General features: G+C 47.0%; 2 protein-coding genes across 3 annotated transcripts in view; both read right to left on the bottom strand.

Annotated features, from left to right (window-relative positions):
- Positions 1-4,444, bottom strand: part of POLR1B (RNA polymerase I subunit B) — a 14,949-nt gene extending 10,505 nt beyond the window's left edge. Inside the window, exons 1-5 of the mRNA XM_065733648.1 lie at positions 4,379-4,444; positions 4,129-4,296; positions 3,118-3,264; positions 2,428-2,560; positions 1,404-1,540 (exon numbers count right to left, since the gene is read on the bottom strand). Coding sequence (XP_065589720.1) covers positions 1,404-1,540; positions 2,428-2,560; positions 3,118-3,192 — 345 coding nt within the window. The 5' untranslated portion in view covers positions 3,193-3,264; positions 4,129-4,296; positions 4,379-4,444. The remainder of the gene's footprint in view (positions 1-1,403; positions 1,541-2,427; positions 2,561-3,117; positions 3,265-4,128; positions 4,297-4,378) is intronic.
- Positions 3,225-19,163, bottom strand: TTL (tubulin tyrosine ligase). Of its 2 annotated transcripts, none has more exons than XM_065732357.1 (7): positions 18,889-19,163; positions 16,250-16,328; positions 14,496-14,728; positions 12,152-12,287; positions 11,797-12,066; positions 10,835-10,978; positions 3,225-3,264 (listed from the first exon to the last, which is right to left on the bottom strand). In XM_065732357.1, the coding sequence occupies exons 1-7, from the start codon at positions 19,043-19,045 to the stop codon at positions 3,243-3,245; spliced, it is 1,041 nt and encodes a 346-aa protein (XP_065588429.1). In that variant the 5' UTR covers positions 19,046-19,163; the 3' UTR covers positions 3,225-3,242. The 2 variants fall into 2 exon arrangements, with proteins under 2 accessions (XP_065588429.1, XP_065588339.1); XM_065732267.1 differs by lacking the exon at positions 3,225-3,264 and adding an exon at positions 8,967-9,465 and having other exon boundaries at positions 18,889-19,161.

Genomic DNA, 19,163 nt, shown 5'->3' with positions numbered 1-19,163 from the left:
GAAGTGGAAAAATACTGTGGGATTAAGGAACTTCAAGAGTAGCACAGGGGATATGAATAACGTGACGATCGCAAGTAGTTCCAGCCTAACAAAATCCTTGGAATAAAACAAACTTGAATCCTCAAACTTAACAGGATTTTTTGTCCCCTCCATATCCTCACAAAAATCAAAAGTCAACTCAGCCTTCTGATGTAGACTAGTACAATCCACTTTAGCTTCAGCACTTCACGTTCTACAGCTCATACTTTAATCCCATGTTCTTAGTTCTTGGTGTTGTAATAGTTTCCTAGTTGTTTAAGTCAGGGGTTAAGCAACCACACTGCCCACAGGTAACTTTGGCTAACAAACCTCTCTCATCTCTAAGCAAAGCATCTCCCCACCATGTTTAAAAAGCCTTCAAGTAAAGTTCACAAAAAAAAAAAGGGGGGGGAGGCTGGATGAAAAAGACACATAGACAGATTATTAAATGGCTGATGCAGGGGGCATGCAAACGCATGGAGTGATACTCATGGAAGAATTCAAACTTCAGACAACGCAGCCTGCTTAGCTTATGACATCTTTTAAGCTAACAAAGTCAGCATAATGCCCCTGCTTATTAAAACAGAGGGTAATTACCCATTTCTGTTAAGTACTTTTGCTGAAACAGCAGTGTGAAGAAGAGAAATGAGTCATGCAACAGCAACACGCACACAGCAGGCTGAAAGAACACACAAATTCCTTGAAGACAAGCTGTGGTGTCACAGGCCTCAATCTGCTCTAACATGAAGCTGCTGTATAGCACACAGCTGAAGCACCCTGGTTTCAGTACTAGAGAAAGCCTATTTTTAAAGGAGATATTAGGAAAGGCTTGACTGACAAACTCTTGTCTGCTACTCAAAGAGCAATTTAAGTGCATCCAGTGTGCTCATATAGACACTACTGGTTTTGTCTTCCAATTCTTAAATGCCTCCAGTTCCAATCAAAACCAGCATTTTATTTTTCTCCCTTAAAAAAAAAAGAGTCAGTCTACTGGTTCCTTTCATATGAGAACTAGACTTTAATGATTAACACCGTTATAGCCTAAATTGACCCAACGGTTCCTTAAACAGTCAATCAGTTTTAAAAACACTCCTAGGATCTTCCAGATAGGTTGCAAGCCCTCACATCCTTCATGAGCTATTAATCCACGGCATTCATTAGCAGAAAGCCATAAAACCTTGGCATATGTCTGCACGCTCTCCCTCTGCTCCAGCTGCATACTGCACCACACATGCAGGCTCGGTTTGCTCTACAGTTCTTCAGCTAATGTTGGAAGTATGACTGACAATACTTAATATGGAATTAGCAGCCTCTCATTACACAGAAAAACAGAAACAAACTTCTGCATTTATGTAACACAGAAAGCACGTGTGTTATTTGTTTACCTTCAGAGCAAATCCCAAAGGAAGGAAGAACAACTCTTTCTGAAAAATGAAGTTCAGCATTACACAGCCATTTTCCAGGTAGTGGAGGTTCATGTTTATTGCAGAGTGCTCATCTTTAACGCTGTGCAGCACTACTCCTGCAGAAATTAACACAAGCAAAGGCCAACATGAGCTGTGCAAGAGGAACAGAAGGCATTCTGTGGTATGTCCGAGCAAGTGTGAGATGATTTAGTGGATAAACTTCATGGCTAAGAACGTGAGGCAGGTAAATCTGATCACTGACTGATCAGATTCCTGTCAATACAAGCAGCTAGGTTCAGTTTTAATGCACAGATATCTTAGGACAGTCATCACACTTGCTTAGGAGCTCAGAAGATGCCTATAGCTTTTACGAAACGGAAACTCCAACTGTCCTGTCCCTAAATGTAGATCCTGAGATACAGCAACACCTCTTGTAGCATGGAATAAGTTTTGCCATCCATGAAGTAGGGCAGTACCTTTGAAGCAGTGTTTCCTGCTCCTGTTCCGTGCTGTCCGGTGCAGGACAAATCAAAATAAAACCAACGGGAACTGACTGAACTAGCACTGCTTCAAACTCAGTTTTACCTGCATACACATGCAAAGCTGTGGAACAGCCAAGAATCCAGTTAATTTGTTTCATGTACATTACATTTATCATCTTGAAGTATGGAAAACCAAATTCACTGCCACAACCTCACTCATCTACACTGACTTCTGCAGCATTCAGGGTTCCAATAGGTCCCTTTCACGGAACAACAGCTCCATGTACTGCACAGCCTAGAATGCCATCTCCCTCAGCACACTGCAGCTCAGAAACCACCTGAAAAGCAAGCACTTGCCTCATACATGCATCACTACGGTGTTACCAAACCTTTGGTTTTCAGGTACATTTGATTACATGGGAAATAAACATTATGCAACAACAACAACAACAAAATATCAGCTCTAGTTGGTTATTCCTGATAGTTTCTGGAGGGATGTGGCAGGAAGCTCCTCAGCTTACCATACTCTGTGAAACCAGGACCTCTGTTTTTCCACTTGTGCCTCATCATCGCAAGAGGGAAATTGCGCCTGGGCATAATCAGCATTCTAATAACCTTCTCTAAGCCATTAATTATGAAGTAGCCCCCCATTTCCTGCCAGAAAGAAAAGAATGCTTTTAATGCGCCTAAAAATATATAACGTGTTATCTTAAGTAAAACAAGAAAATGTATACTATACTATAAAAACAAACATTTACTATTTCAGCTATGAAACACAACAAGCACTGCATCTGGAAAGGCTGCACTTTCTCAGCAAACTTTAAATCTAGCATACTGAGCAAGGAAAGGGATTTGTGTTCCTCCCTTTGAAGGAAGAACGCAAACCCATGTGGCCAACTGAACAGCTCTGAAGAGCTGACGATAACCATTTCTCTTTTAAATAAATACTAAAGGACCTTCAGTGCAGAAAACCTCTTCTTTGTCACATGCATACTTAACACCAAGAAATGTGTAGCTCCCCAGCTTGTATGCCAATAGGAAAAAAAAGCATTCCAGTAGCAAGGAATACTGTGATGTTGCACAGAATCACCAGAAGCAGCACACACACAGAGAACATAAGTAGAATTTAAAATACCAATGCCCAAGTCCTGTAAAAAAAAAAGCTTGTCTAATACATTGCATATTCTCCCGAACCACAAAATCCCCATTACCTCTTCCTCCTCGTGGTGCTGGATGAGCTCTTGAGGAGAAAGATTATAGAGGTTGCACAATTTGGACTTCACCATGATTGGAATGTATCCCACAGGCTGTTTAATAGTCCCTTGTGGAATGTCATTCACTGACCAGCTGATGTCAACCTAAAATGATACAACATTAACAGTGAGCAAACTGAGCTGACCTTTTCTGTTCCTGGTATATTAACTGCACGTTTAACGTGACCCCCCCAGTCTGTCTAACCAACCTCTAATCACTGTAAAATGGTAATAATGACAATAAAAAGAGTAACCAGTATAAATCTCAGTAACATACTCTGGAAAACAGCTGGCATGTCTACAGTTCTAGACTTGTATGATTTTATTCTAAAGAAGCTGAAAACAAGGTGTACAAAGTTACCAGAGTGCAAAACACACAGCAAACTGCCCTGGTTTAATGGGCAGAAGAGTAAGCCTTAAAAGAGCTACTGACAGCCAGGAAAGAAGTCTTGGCATCATCGTGGTTCAACACCTGTCAACATTTTAGGAATTAAGGAAATGGAGCAGATACATCTGCTGTCCCCCCCAAAATCTGCGATGCAGTCTTAAAACCTCCGCATAATTCCATCTCCAGCTTGAACAATACCCAGTGGTATAAAATAGCTTCTGTGCAACATGCCATTCACCAGATGACAGCACCCACCTTGGAGAACTGAGAAACTCAAGGGCTAACCTGACAGTGCTGTTAAAAGCAGTATGGTGAAAACAGGCTGACAACCCACTGCTTCCCACTGAGCAAGGGCAGGGAGTGGGAGAGAACAAGACTTCTTCCTCAAACCAGGCACAACAAAATGCTTAGTTTCAAGTGTCAAACGTTTACACGGGTTGAGAAACGATTACATGGAGCTAGGGAGGGAAAGAAGCAACACAGGTACGAGAAATGAAAGAATGAAAGCATCTCTGCTTCCCAAGCAGGGAAGACGCCGTGGCTGAGGTAAGACAACAAACCCACGAGCGAAAGGGGCTCACCGTGAGCCGCCCGCGGTAGGTGCTGCGCAGCCCCCGGCACTCGGCCGGGAACACCTTCACCTCCTGGCACAGCGTCCCCTTGGGCACCAAGGGCGGCGAGATGGCGGCCCCCGTCACGGTGAGAGCCACGCGGCCGTCCTTCAGCGCCAGCTCCAGCGGGGGGATGTCCTGCAAGAAACACGCGTGAGGGCGAGCTCCGGAGCGCGGCTCCCGGAGGCCGCTCCCCGTTTGCCCGCCCGCTCCCCGGCACCTGCACGGCGCGGTACACCCCCTCGCTGATGGCGTAGTTGAAGGACTCGATGTGGGCGGCGGTCAGATCGCGCCGTACCCCGCCGCGGGGCCGCTGCCGCCGTCGCAAGCGGTGCGGTTCACGCGACACGCCGTCCCCCGTGGCCGCCGCCATGCTGCCCTGCGTGCACCGCCCGGTTCCGCTCCGCCGCGCCGTCTGCCGGGACGCTGCGGGGCGGGGCGGCCGCGAGACGGGGCGCGTGCTGGGCCCGCGTGCTTCCCGCCCACGGCGGCCGCGAGACGGGGCGCGTGCTGGGCCCTCGTGCTTCCCGCCCACGGCGGCCGCCGTCATCGTTGTCGTCAGCGGCCGCGTCCCCCACTGGGGCAGTCCCTGTGCTGCGGAGCTCGGTGCTCGTGTCTCAATGCGACCGTGTGGTTCGCTGCCCGCGTCCCGCAGCGGAACGTCCCCCTGTGTCACGTCCCTCGGTGCCCGTGCCCCCTGCCAACCCGTGTCCCGGCAGTGTGTGGCGGAAGCCTGGAGTCCCTCACAGCCCCGCACGCAGATAAGCCAGAGGTGCTTATCTCTAAGGAGCAGGCCTGCAGCCCCGGCCTGCACCAACACGCCTCCAAATCGCCCCAAGATCAACCCGGGCATTTGGCACGTGGTCCTCTCGGGTTGCTTTTATCTTGCACTTGTGACAAACCACTGCGGTGGGGCTAGAGGCTGTGCTGGTGCCCCTGTCAGGGGGATCTGCCACCCCACTGTCCCAAAGAAACGCTGCAGCCAGGGAGATTTGCTTGTTTTAATGATGCTTGAGGACAGACATGGACACAGTGGCTGGAAAAGCACAAACTGGGAGCCCCGCCGACTGCACACGTGCATGCTGACGTGCAGGATGCCAGCAGGGTGACCCGGAGCCATCGCAGGAGTGTCCTGTGCACCCCTGGCCTCGGCTGCTCTCCAAGTAGCTCTCTCTACAGTAGCTGACACTGGCAATGAGACACCACCATTAACGCATGTATAGCACGGCACAGCTCCCTCAGGGAGAGCTGCGTGCAGAGAACACAAAATGCTAGGATGGGGGACATGCAAGCAGTCCGAAAGGGCACTGATGACAACAGGGCACAGCAGCTTTTAAGACCTCCACAGACTTCTCTGGTGTTTTTCATGGCCTTTGGTACGAGTACAAGAGCTGTTGCTGCCACACAGGAGTTCGCTGAAACCCAGAGTCCAGCTGGACCAGGCCCTGCTGGTAAACAGCCAGAGCACCTGGGTCCAAAATCCTTCATAGTTGACAAGAAGGGATAAAACCAAGACTAGAGACATCCCACCATACGGTGGGTATCTTCTCAAAACCCAGCACCACCTTTTGCAAAAGCTTAGGAAAGAGACTAAGACCTATTCTACTGACCTTTTAGCTGAAATGAGCTAGAAAACATTTATTTTTGTGATTTTCTAAAAACAAAAACAAAAATAACCCAAAGTCTCCAAAGGGTTTGAGCACTGCTTGCATGACACACCCACAGCTGCAGTGCTCAGGCCTCAGCCACGCAAATGTCCTCTGCTGCTTGGCTAATATACTGGACAAGAGCTCAGGCACCGTGCTGTTTGTCTTCTGTTGTTTACCACCTGTGCTTTACCTCAGTGAGCATGTTGAGGGCAGGTGGTAAACAGTCATAGGCAGTACCTGCTGTTTTCCTCCAGCAGCTGTTGCTTATTTTTAAGAATTCAGTAAAGATAGCAATGATTTAAGTGTCCCTGAATCACCACCTCCCTGAAACCCAGCAGGTTATAAGCAGCTGCGTTGCTTGTGGTCATGGCTTTACCACTGAATAGAAGCCCTGCTTCTAAGGGAGCAGCAGAAACAACCAGGTGGTAACATACCACAGTGAAACCCCAGATGAAAACAGGGGAAGAAAAGGCCTTGGAGTTGGGCAGATGTTCCTGAGTCAGTGCTTCTCCTGGCTGTCCACTGCTCCCGTGAGGGATGCTGAATCTTCTTGCACCCAGGCTGCTTTCCTGTCCGTATGCCACTTCATCAGCATGGATCTGTACACTAAGGAAGCAATTGGATTTTTGCATTTCCCTTTTGAGAAGAAAAATTGCTGGAGTGCTTTTCATTTATGACAGGAAACATCATCTTTTCTCACTTTGCACACTGAGTAGCTCTAGGGTTTGAGAGCATTCAGCGTCTCACGTCACCTCACATACATCCTGCACCAGGGTGACTGCTATCAGATCCTGTCTTTGCTGGGGAAGAAGTTGTATTGTTAAGCTCACTAATTTTAAGCTAACGTGAAAATGTCAATGGAGACATGGTGAACAGGTAGCTTTTCCTGTTAACCATTATAACCAAATTTTTTTGTTTTTACTATGGAATGCTACCACCATGCTTTGTCTGGTTTGCATGGAAATTTCAACACCTCATATGCTACTGTAAGATTAAAAAAACCAAACAGTTCTCACATCCCTTGTCTATGTCTCACTACTTCCCGACTCGTGAGCTGAAGGGTTCATGATGACCCTTCAGTAAACATGCAAGTTTCAAAGCCAGAGACCGGACCTGGCACCTGGGAGTCCTGCTCAGAAACAAAGCCACCCCACAGCACTCGCAGCCCAGGCTCCTTTGCACACAGCACAGAGGAACAAAATGAAGCTGCTCTCTTGTAGCTACTGCTCCTGGTCACTTCTTGGCGTGCACCAGCCCACACCTTGTGCCTGCCACACACTGGGCACATGCTGACCCACGCAGCACTCAGAGCATTTACAACTTCAGAGGTGTTGGTGTAGCTTTTTGGAATGCTTCCTTTCTGCAATGCTTCTGCTGGGTTTTACCAAGCACGCTGTTTCTTTCTGGATTCAAGCATCCTGGTCTGAAACAGTGCCGTGTGTGGATTCACAGCATTTTGCAATGAATATCTGTGCCACTACAGTACAATCAAAATGCCTTACTCCAAGGAGGCCAGTACATTTCCGTTCTGCCTACAGAAAGGTGGCAGGACTGTCTGCTTGCAGAGCCTTTGGCTGGCACAACGACCTTTGAAATCTCAGTCATGAGCAGAGACAAATACATCACAATGCCAGGATCTTCTGAGAGGCAGAAATCCCACTCCTTGATTCGCATCCCATTACACGCAGGCAGCCAGAAGCCTGTAACCTCCGTGTTCTCTTCATTTGTTTATTTTGGGTAACAGGAACCAGTTTATTTCTGTGCCAATCATCTCTCCCTGCCACAGGCAGCAGAACACAGTTCTGACCTCAGCAGCACACTGCTCTCCTGCTGCAATCAATTCAGACCCCCAGAGCTGCAGTTTTCCATGACGGTTTCCTACGCAGTGTGTGGGGATCTCAGACAATTCATGTCCTTCCTTCCTCACAGGGAATTGGTTCTGTGCTGCTTGAGCAGGCACTTGTTAGCAAGCCTCCCTGAAGCATGTTTTCAAACATGTAACCTCAGAGCTAACATACATCCACGCATCGTGTGCAACATGGAAAGAAACTCCTAACCCAGGACCACCAGTGTGCACCCTATGAGCACTCAGTTCTTTGCAGACACTGCTACAGCCTCTTGAACAGTGAGATCTAATTGTTGAATTTTGACTCTTCACATGAAAATCCGGGGTACAGCACAGATACCGCTCACCCAGCCAGCCGCTGTTAGAAATGCTGCTGTGCTCCACAGAGAGCATTAATCTTAGGAAGGATGTGCTGGACTTATGCTAAAAATGCAGATAAACTTCACAGAATGGGCAGTATGCCAGGGACTTCGGTTATACTCAGAGTTGATGTTAGCTCTGAAATTCAGGGTTCTCAGGGAATTTAAATTCCCCACAAAAATATCATCCTGTCGCAGCTGTGTGGAAAACCTACGCACAAGGAATCTCCTGGTCTGCAATATCTCACCCATCCTCCCCTTAGCTGGGCCTGAGCTGTGGACTGTGGTAGAAAACTGTCAAAGGAGAATCAAATTGGTTGGATAAAAATCATTTGAGTTGAAAGGTTTCAGATTCAAACCTTAAGGGCATAAAGGTGAAAAGTGAGAGAAGAGCCAAAATTCGTATCAGTGTCTCAGAAGAAGCTGAGAAGACTGGGTTTCAGCTATTTGAAACATCTTAGCACAGAAGTGATGCTAGAAATCCTATAGCCTGCAGGTAAGCCCCAAGGGGAAGTCTCTCTACTTGTTTTAAGCAGAATCCAACTGCATCAGACTTGGATGGAAACTGATCAAATCTCATTAAGAAAAGGGATAACTATAATAAGCAGACCGCCTTCCCTGCTTGGGTTAATTTACCGCCTGCAGTTCAGCATCCTTTCCAACAGCATCCTTGCCAGTCATTGCTTGGGTGTTCAGCCAGCCAGCTTTGAAAATACCCAAGGAAACTGAATTCTTGGTGTTCCTGGTGTTATGCATCCTGTGAAACAAGAGAGCTCGTTCCTTTCTACAGGATAGAGCAGGAACAAAGGAAAGGAGTCACCTATTTGGAGCTGAGCTAAGGCACTAATGATGCAGTAGGTAAGGAAAGAAGAAACATAGTAGGAGGAGTAAAACTTTCCAACCATGACATCCCAGATCACTGTATTCTTCGCTCAATTGCCTTAAAAGAAAACAAAACAACAAAAAAAAAACAACCCACACGTTATCTCTATAGAAAAGGAGGAGCTAATACAGTATTATAGTATCCCTGTTGGGGTTTCATCTTAAGGTTATTTTGCTATACTCCCAGAGATTTGTTTCAGGTATCAAAGTCACATGAGCTGTTTCTAAAGTAGATTTTGGTGAATGTAGGCAGAGTCGTCTCAGCAGCTTAGGATCATCACAGCTTTATGTGGATGCCTGTTTTGTTGTTTTTCTCCAGGATTTTCCAGGAAAAAAAAAAAGAGATGCCTGTCCCTATCACTTTTTGGCATGATACTGAGATAAGCCATTAAACAGTGCTGACCCAACGGGTGCAGTCTCTTGTTGTGCATAGCAAATGCACTCCTGTGATCATCACAGTTTGATAAAGATGGATGTTGGCTGGTTTGTCTTCTGTCCAGTGTCAGCAAGGGGGAAAACGCTAGAGATGGCTACATCCACAATTCCTTGGCAGAGTTCTGCATATAGCCTCCTAAGAGATGAGAGAGAGACAGAGTAAGATGCCCAAACAGAGCAAACCAGCAAGCCTCCCAACTTCTTATTATATAGGCACGCATTTTCCCAAAGGGAGTTACAAGATCCTGCTGCTGTTACAGGTAGCCCCAGGGAGGCTAGTGGCAGATGCGGCATCTCTTGATATCCTCTCCTCCTATGCCAGCAACTGTCTTTTTTTTCTTTTTTTTCTTTTAAACAATGCTCTCTGCAGCTTGGGACCACAAAACCTATTTAAGTTTACTGTCAGAACAACGGACACTGCAGTTGCTCAGCAGTGTCTCCCACCTTCAGGACTCATACCACAGGGGCAGACAACTGCTGAGAACAACCTGTAGCAGTCTCCCAGCTCAGGGAGTCACAATCACCATGACCCCGAGCAAGTGGGGGTGTGCCCCAGAGGGAGTTCTCTGATGTATGCATGATTTGATGAAATGCTGCAACGAGATGCAACTGTGCACAGTAACTTGTAAGCTAGGCATAGAGTCTCCACAGGACCACCCCTTGCAAGAGTTTCATAATGGCAAGGCTCATGCAAAGCAGGATTAGACAGAAGAGAGATAATGTGTTTGAGAAATGAATTAACAACAGCTTCTTTTTCTGCTGAAGGAAATACATGCGTGACCTCACAGAACATGCTGGCATATGGGACACTGAGTACTAAAGCTGTCTTTACTAGGATTAACAATGTCACTCTATGAGCTGGAGCTACATGACAGTAAGACACTTTTTCAGCTTCTGGGCATGTTGCTGCTTTCAGCAGCCAACTTTTGTCTCTTTAATGTGAATTGGGTGGTATTGGTGCTATAAATTAGATTAGCCCTGAAAAGGAAAAACCACAAATAGCCAAAACTTAGCTCATCTTCTTCTCGAGACTTCCAAGTGCCATGCATTGGCACAAAGCAACCAGAATGTTGCTGAAACCCAAGCCCACGTAGCAAAAGCTGAATACTACCCACACAGCAAAAATGAGGTGCGAGACAGAACTGCACCATGGTGCACATGATGAATGGGACATCCTGGACAACAAAACCCCCCCAGGGACTAGCTCTGGTCAATAAAAACACTAGCACGAGGTCAATAAAAACAACCCAAGTTATACTCAGATCCAGTTGTTCAGAAAATGAGATTTAAACAAAAAAAGAAGCTGGGGGAGGCCAAGCACAGAGGCAGCACCAATTAACTTAAATTGTTACTTAGAGCAAAGTCTGGTATATTATTTGCCTGGAAAAGACCCTTACCATTCACTTACTTCCACCTTTTTTGTTTGGAGTTGGTACACAGCCATGTTTTGAGCAAGTTATGCGAACAGTGGCATCATAAATGTATTACAGAAACTGACTACTTACTGGGCACAAGCTGGAGCCCCATTGACTTCTATGAGCCAGACTTTCAACTCCTCATCAACCATGAAATCAAAGCCAAAGAGCTGAAAGCTCTGGTAGTGAAGATGCTTTGTGCTGATTGCAGGCTCTATACACATAAGGCAGCTTCTGTGATGGGAAAAGCACAAACAGAAGGTTAAAAGCCCTGCAGACACAGTCTGCACTGCAGCTCCAAGGGCGAGTACACAGTGCTGTTAAGTGGACAGGTCACTTGTTGCCTTCTGGAGCAGAAGGCAGAGCCACCAGGTCCCCAGGGAACTGACACTCAGAGCTCATTTGCCACCAAGACCCTCAAAGATTTTGTCATGTCTCTTTGGCTTAAGTAATAGCAATGGAGTATTTGCAAAGGAAATTCTGCCATGGAGGACCACTTTTTAAAAGATCTAATTTCTCTCCAGCACTGCGATCTCTCTGGACAATTTCCTCTGTGCCCAGGAAGCAGCTGATAGTGCTAGCTTAGCTCTGCTTGAAATGAATAAGACAAAATACCCTGCAATAAGGCATGCTGCTGCTTGCTGACAGCAGGGGAGCACTGAGATCCTGCAGATTTAAGTCCTGTTTCATTTCCACTCTTACACCCTACGTCTTTTTTCACCTCAACCTCTCATAGACCTAACTTTTCACCTACCCTCTTCCCTCACCAAGTCATCTCACTCCTTTATCAAGCTGCAGCCAGCAAAATGTACACATATTGGCACATTGCCTTCAGACAACAGCACCTATATAGTCCCTTATCTGCTTTACCACTGAGCTATGACGCTGGGGTCCTTCTGGCCTTATCCTCAATGGGATATCCTCAATTCTCTGAACCACAACCCCTGACCCACGCAAACGAAACTCTTCACTGTTTGCTTTCCTAGCTGTGTTCATACACATTCCCTGTCACTCAAGGGTCATGTACCCATGTAGGATAGGTAGCTGGTTACCTTATTATGTGTTTGATTTGCAATAATATGCTATTCTCAAGCGTTGTGTTCAGGGCGTCCACCAGATACTGGTTGAACTCTTCAAAGAACATTTCATTCCCTTCCTCATACCGCCCATAATTTTTGGAATATTCCTTCTGAATGCAGTGATTGGTCAGGTGGCAGGTTTTGTCCTGGAAATTAGCACTGTTATATGGTTCGGAAGAGGTCCGCAGGACACCCTCTCTGTAGAGGTAGATATTATACAGATGATCCACGAGAACCCAGCTCCTAGGGGAAAAGCAAAAAAGTCTCAGTGGCTTAACAAGAAACAGCACAAACCAGTTTTACAAAAGCCAAAAAGCAATGAAGTTACCTGATATCAAACTTGCGATGCCCTGGCTCCAAGAGAAGAGGCTTCTCCAGGTATTTCTGAATCACGTGCACTTGTCCCTGCTCATCAATGAAATCCAGGAGCTCTGAAGCCTCTGAAGAAATCAGGATCCCTTCCCCTGGCACAGAAAGGAAAAAAAAATTAGGTGAAGATCTTTGCAAGGGCTCTTTCCAGGCCCAAGTGGACCACAGCTCATTCCCACGACAAAACAAGCAGCATACAAGAACTCAGAACCTCAGAGCTGACTGCTGTCTGAGCAATCATTACAACTGCATAATGCCAGGTAGCCAAGATACCTGGCAGAGGTATTATACCCCTTTTCCCACAGCACAGGGCATTTGGTTTCTTCACAGCCACGTTCCAGAGATAACGTTTGGGGTTTTTTTGGCAGGCAGGTGGCTATTTTAGATGCAAGTGGACGCACAGCAGAGAAAGACCTTCCTTGGTAAGAAGTGAGGCAGCTGCTTCGTTTGGGGGATTTTGTTTCTCTTTCTGGCACGTTTTTTTCCATCTGGTCTTGGTAGTGAGGGATATTTAGCAAGCACTTTATAATTCTGTTTTGCTTTTCTGTTTTTCCTCAGTTTGGAAAGCAAGGTTTCGGCAGTTTGTGAGGTTTTTATTTATTTTGTTTCACTGGTAAGGGAGGTTTGTTTTTATCCTAGACTGACTTCTTTCCCTTGCCTTGCTTTTCTGTTTGCCAGAGGCAGTCACACATGCATGCATGTGCAAACTGTGTTCCTCTGCTCACTGAGTCCATTTGAATTACTGCTGAAACCACTGCTGAATTAGGAAAAAACTGTTTCAAAATGCTCATCCACATAGTCAGTGTTTTCCCCTGCCATGGAAACTATTCATTAAAGAATTTAGATGTATCTTCTAAATACTACCACATTTTGGCTGAAGCTGTCACTGTTCATTTCTTGCAATTCTAGAAATGAATCTGCTGTTGCAGAGCAACAACGAGAGAATATATCCTCTTTGATAAAGGGATGGCACAGTGCCATATGAGAGATGAACCAGCTCAAGTAAAATCATCCAACAATTCTCAACTAGAAATGCTTCATCAAAATACTTTTTTTTTTTTTAATCTCTTTAAGATAACAAGGCCCTGCAGCTGGAAAATCAGCAGGTATCTGTTTTGTGCTGGACAGATGGTGAACTGAGGGAGTGGTTAGCTTAACTGTGCACCTAGTCAGCAACTCAGTGAGACAGAAAAGCAGCTTATGTGGGGGCCACTGTCTGTTCTCAACGATGACACAAAAATCTCTAGCCAGAGACAAAAACTTCTCAACTTTTAAGTCAGGGCATCCTAAACCTTAAGTCTTTCTATTACTGATGGACAACTGAGCTTCTCCTAGAATTCCCCTGAGAAAGGAGCTGTGCCTTAACTGAATCTGCCTGGGCAATTAATGCTGACAAGCTTTCTTCTTCATCAGAAGTAATCCCCAGACATTTAGAACTTCTGGAAGATTAACATCAGGTTTGCTTTCCACATTAATTCCCATCTTGAGTTCTGCAGCACACTGATGAATACAAAAAGTTACTTTAATGCAGAAAAGAAGGTGAGATCACACTTGAATAAAGTATGTGGGGACTTTAAACCTTCCCATGCTGCAGCAAAGAACAGCCATGGCTTTTTCAGTTCCCCAGATTATTTCTTTGCCAGACAGCGACACTAAACAGACGCACTTCCTATAGGCAGTGTGACAAAAGGACTCATTTCCCCTTCCTCCCTGATGAACATATAGGGTTCTGATGCTTCCCAGTAACACAACCGTGAAAGCAGAACACTGAGGAATGTCTGCATGAAATAAGAGTTGTATCTTGCACTAAGCTCACAGACTCAGTGTGACCATGAGTGGGCCACCAGCACCAGGTATTTGGGTTGGTTGGAAGACAAACAAAGGTATTTCTGTTCAGCTGAAACCAGGCTTAGATGAAGCAGGAAGATGTTTCCTGCTGTCATGGATGACTGTTCTGTTTGATGCCCACCTCCTCTCTTGTTCTGCTCCCTCATCTCATCCCACATTCCTTGGTCTGCTGCTCCCTGCTGTCTTCCCCCTGCAGCAAATCTTCCTATGTTTTAAGTGTATGAATAGAAAAAAGAGGGTCCTTTCACTGCCACTCATGTCCAACTACCATGTGCATATTATGATTCATGTAAGGAGTTCCATCCACTAAACAGACTAAGGAGAGCCTTTCGGTGTGGGATCTTGAATGGAATAAGCAGTTACAGCCCTTCACAGGTAGGCTTGGGCTCAGCCAAACCCCATGACTTCACTAAAAGGAATACTGAAAAGGCAGCTCATTTTGCTGAAGAACGAACCTTTGGCACCAGCTGAGGACTTGGCAATCCACACATTGCCCTCTCTGCCTTCCCGACGCCTGTGGTAAGCTGCCAAGAAGACTTCCCTCTCATCTGTCCTCGTGTTGTTTATGAGATGGTGAATTCCATTCTGCGCCGGAGCCACAGGGGTCTTCAGGTTTGTCGGGTAAATCACATACGACTCGGGAAACCACGTGCAAGACTCTGATAGTTCAGGGCTTGTCTTGATTAGCCTAGATGAAGAGATACAGGCTTGATAACCTCCAAATTGTTAATCTCCAGAGTGACCTGGGAGGACATTATTTAATAAGTACAAATCACCACTAGCTGGGCTCTTTTGCTTGGTGACAAACAGCAACTTATAGACAATCTGGATTCAGTTATTCTGTTCTCTTTCTATCTTTGAAATCAGGGTCTTCCTATACAGATTAAGGCAACCCAAAGCTGCAGCTCTTTGAACCAGACCTATGCACTCGTGTTAAATATTCTGTAGACACTATGGATGTCATGAAACAACCAGTAGAAGAGAAACCTCTGTAATTAGAGCTTGCGGTTACCTCCCTGCACCATCTCTGCACTAGGCCACTGAGTAGGCATGATTGCCAATGCACAAAAGGCAGGAAGGAAGCTGTGATAACAGCAAAGGAGAAGCCAGAGCAGTAATGCTTGGCTCTTGATCTCCCATTGAGATCAGATCAGGCACCCTAGTTGTGATGGAAGACTGCTGGGAATGCACTGAAGGCAAGGACACAACTCCACGCTTCATGTTCTGAGGTGCCCAGGATATCCTCTGCATTATGCAGTCTCTGATCCCTCCAGCAGATACTCTCTCCTACCAGTTATGTCTAGAGATGCCAGCAAACTCCTGTCAGTGGCACTCAGGTCTGTTATCTTTCAGAGTCCAGGGAGCTGCCTGCCTCTTTGAATGCTCACACTGTGATTTGCTGAAGGCCAAAAGCAGAGGTAATGACATGCTAACTCTCTCCATACATTTGTGCCTGTCTGTTGAAATAGTAGTCAGGCAATGACACCCTCAGATCCCTCAGTCAAAGGAATGTCATTTCTGGTCCCTTGAGTTCATGAGTAGCTTGATGCATGGCTGACTCTAGAACTCAAAAAGTCAGCCAAGCTTCAGGAGAGAAAAACAAGCAAAAGCATTTTGATCACTGTGTCCAGGTTGTCGGTTGCACAGAAATCCAGTTGGAGAGTGCACCAAATCCTTGTTTAAAATACACTTTTAGTGCCTGACATAATCACTGTCAATTCCCCAGGAGACTGTGGCATGTCTGGTCGTGCAGAAATAGCTCTCAGAGCCAGCTCTTCCTAAAGATGTCTCCGGACATTTGCTTGACCAACAAATATGATTAGCTAAAGGCATATTAGTTCCTCCTCTCTGTATGAATCAGAAAAATAAAAGGAGTAGGTTTTAATCAAGTAGCTACAAGGAGAAAGAGCAGATAAAGTTTTTTTTTTCCTTTGATTCACCTCTAATCTGCATCTCCCTGTCTGATTCAATATACTCTACTTTTCAAGCAGATGTAATTCAATGGAAATGTCATTTCCCCTGAAGCTACAAAGAGGTCATTGTTGCCAGATAGCTGCATAGATCAACACAGAAGTCCGAAGACAGCACATGCTAGGACATTCTCAGGGCAGCTGCTCTGTGAAATACCCTAAGAACAGGTTCAGCAGTTGACAACAGCCAGCAGAAATATTTCTACCAATCCCATGCAACATTTGAGTAAATTTCTTACTTCACCAGGGATGCTTTGCGGCACAGCTTGTCTGCTCCCCTGTAATAATTCACCAACTGCACAAGTCCAGGTTCGTGGCCTATAAGGGAAAATAGAAGGATGAGACAAACTTCTTAATTATTGAAAGAAAAATATCTGCTTAGTACAAAGAATCTGTGCAGCAGGGAAGAGCCAGGCTGTTTCCTCACCTCTGTCAAAAAAAAAAAAAAAAAAAGAGGCACTGAGCTGGTACTGGCTCTGCCCTTTTATTCCTTTAGGGAAGAAGGTCCATGCACTTATTCAAGTCTGCTTTGAACACATTACTGCCTTTTTCCAAAGGAAAATAACCATTTCCTAATCCATACAGGGAACTGGCAGAGTCACTCGAAAACGTTCTCCATTTGCTGGTACCAGTTTTCAAAAGCCAAGATTTCACTCAATCTTAAGTGCAACAGGAAGATGAAGTACATCACAGCACAAAGATCACAGCTTAGAAAATAGCCTTGGGGTTTTTGCTTTTATTTTGTTATTTACAGCAGGATCCCCTTTTGGCCAAGAGAACTGAGGGCCCAAAGGTGACCTCGTTATTCCAAGTGGGCTCACTGCTGAAAGGCATGGTCAGCCCAAGAATGAAATCAGTGAGTGCAACAGAAGTGTTCACAGGGAGCCAGTCTCCTGACGAGTGCCTACCTCCACCTCCCTCAGGACACTCACTCACTTTGCCTTACAGCTTCCTGCAATGACATCTATTTCAAGCCTTTAGAAAAATCAAGTCAGCCTGCATGCAACAGCTGCTCAGAAGGATAGCTTGAGAAAGAAAAGGTTCTATAGCTTTTAGGACATACCAAAACAACCACATTTTTTTTGTCTGAATCTACTGATCTCAGGCAACCAGTTCCTGCAATAGAAGGATTGGTTGAAGAAGCCAGTTCCAAAGTTTGGTCCTCCTCTAACAGTTGTTGCTGCGTCCTGGCTGCACCAAAGGTTGAAATATTAAGGCCTCCCATTGCAACAGACGCTGAAGAGCTTGCTGTAGCCTCTTCATCATCCCAGGGCTGTTCTCCACAGTGGAAGGATTTGTTAAGAGACTGACCTGCACAGTATGCTTTGCAAGTCACATCAGATGATCATGCTGGGTCTCTGATGAAGCCTGATACTCAAAATCTTATCTTCATGACAGGTGCATTAGGGTACAGGTTTGCTTGCTGTGGCTGGCTGCAGCACCTGTGAGCATCCTCACTGCTTTTGCTTCTCCTCTGCTAGCTGCAAACAACTTTGTGTTGGGAAGTGACCAGATGGCATTGCCATATGATGACCTTCCAGTTGTAAATGCATGTGGAAACATGGGAAGAAGTGCTGGAGCTGGTGACCTGCAGATCTGAAAAAGCAGTGCTGACAGAACGATGCTAGGTTTGAATGGCATGAAAGGGGCTGGAAAAGCTGTCTTGCTCTCAAGTTGCTGGGGCAAGGGGCCTTCTCCTGTTTCAAAGCTTCTGAAGCCTGAAGCAAAATCACTGGAAACTGATAAATGAAATGGAAGGAGGCCAGGAGGGTCCTCCCAGACATCTGATGCAGAAATAGGGGACCACAGAAGGGAAACCCTGTGCTTAGCAGCATGCTGATCCTAAACCTGCTTCAGCACTCCTCGGGGCCAATATAGCAGCTGGCATGCTATACAGACAGCTGCCAGCCCTGCGGCTCCAGCCAGCTTGCCACCAGCCACGGGCAATGACAGTGCATCTCTGCTCCCCACCACACCCCACACCGTTGCCAGTGCCTGGCATGGCTCTCCTTGCTTGTGGGCTGAGCACAGCCCTTTCTCTCCCTGCTTTCAGGCTCTTCCCTGTCCAGCAGACCACTGGACAAACACTGTGCAGGGCAGGCAAGAGACAAGCCTATACAAGAAAGCTCCCAGGGCTCGTTGAGCCGTGACCTCTCATGCTGGCAGGGGGTATAAGGAGGGTGGAAGGCTTAGCTTTACACAGACAAAGCCTCTCACCCTGCCCCAAGCAGGTACAAGATGTGCTGTCACCCTCACCAAGTCCCCTGCGAACGGCATATAAGGCCTCAAGTGAATCACTGCAGGATAGGGCAGGTTCAGACAGGACTCTGAGTACAGTAACCCCAACATGCAGGAGACAAATAAAGGGAACACCCTGGTGTGGGGTAAGTGTCCTGCTGCCAGCATTCCAGATCCCCCACCGTGCAGCCTCAGGCTGGACATTTTGGGAGACAGTGGAGTCATCGTACTGAAAATGCTTAGGGAAAGCGATCCGTGGAGCCCAGGCGAGGAGCAGCAGCCCGACCTAAGGCCATGAAGTTGCTGGAAAGAGCCCTTTCCATGGCTGGGAAGCACTGCACGGAGTCCACCGGCTTCAGCCCTTTGTTCTGAGCGATGCTGGCTGTAGGGGTCCCTGACACCAGGAGCCCGGCAAAAGCCTGGGGGTCAGAACGACTAGTAATAAGGTGTGGAACAGCAGACGACAAGGGGACCCAGGGAGACAAGAGGTTTCGACAAGCCCTGGGGACTGCACCCTGACGCGGGGTCCCCCTCCCAGAACCAGGCTGAGGAGCAGCAGCACCACGCCTACCGAGAGATAGCCGGCGACAAAAGACACTGCCGCAGGTCCCCCACCCCGGAGCCCGCTGCGGGCCCTTACCCAGCCTGCCGAAGGGGAGCCGGTTCCTCTCGCCCAGCATCAGGTTGAAGCGGGGGTTGTCCTTCCTCAGCCGCTTCCACTGCCCGGTGGCCAGGAGGAGCCGGGACACCTCCGCGTAGACGCTGCTGTTCTCGTCCCGCACCACGAAGGTGTACATGGTGGCGGGACGCCCACCCCCCCGAGCCTACCCCCGGGGGCCCGAGGGGCGCCGCAGGCCCATGGGGCCCCGCCGCAGCCTAGGCAGGGCCCTCCGCCGCCGTCCTCGCCGCCTCCCG

This window comes from Cyrtonyx montezumae, unplaced genomic scaffold, assembly GCF_038088225.1.
Source record: "Cyrtonyx montezumae isolate F1298 unplaced genomic scaffold, pur_monq_1.0 scaffold_0, whole genome shotgun sequence".
NCBI classification, from domain to species: Eukaryota; Metazoa; Chordata; class Aves; order Galliformes; family Odontophoridae; genus Cyrtonyx; species Cyrtonyx montezumae.
The sequence above is the reverse complement of the archived record's forward strand: the minus strand, read 5'-3'. Positions and strand labels throughout refer to the sequence as shown.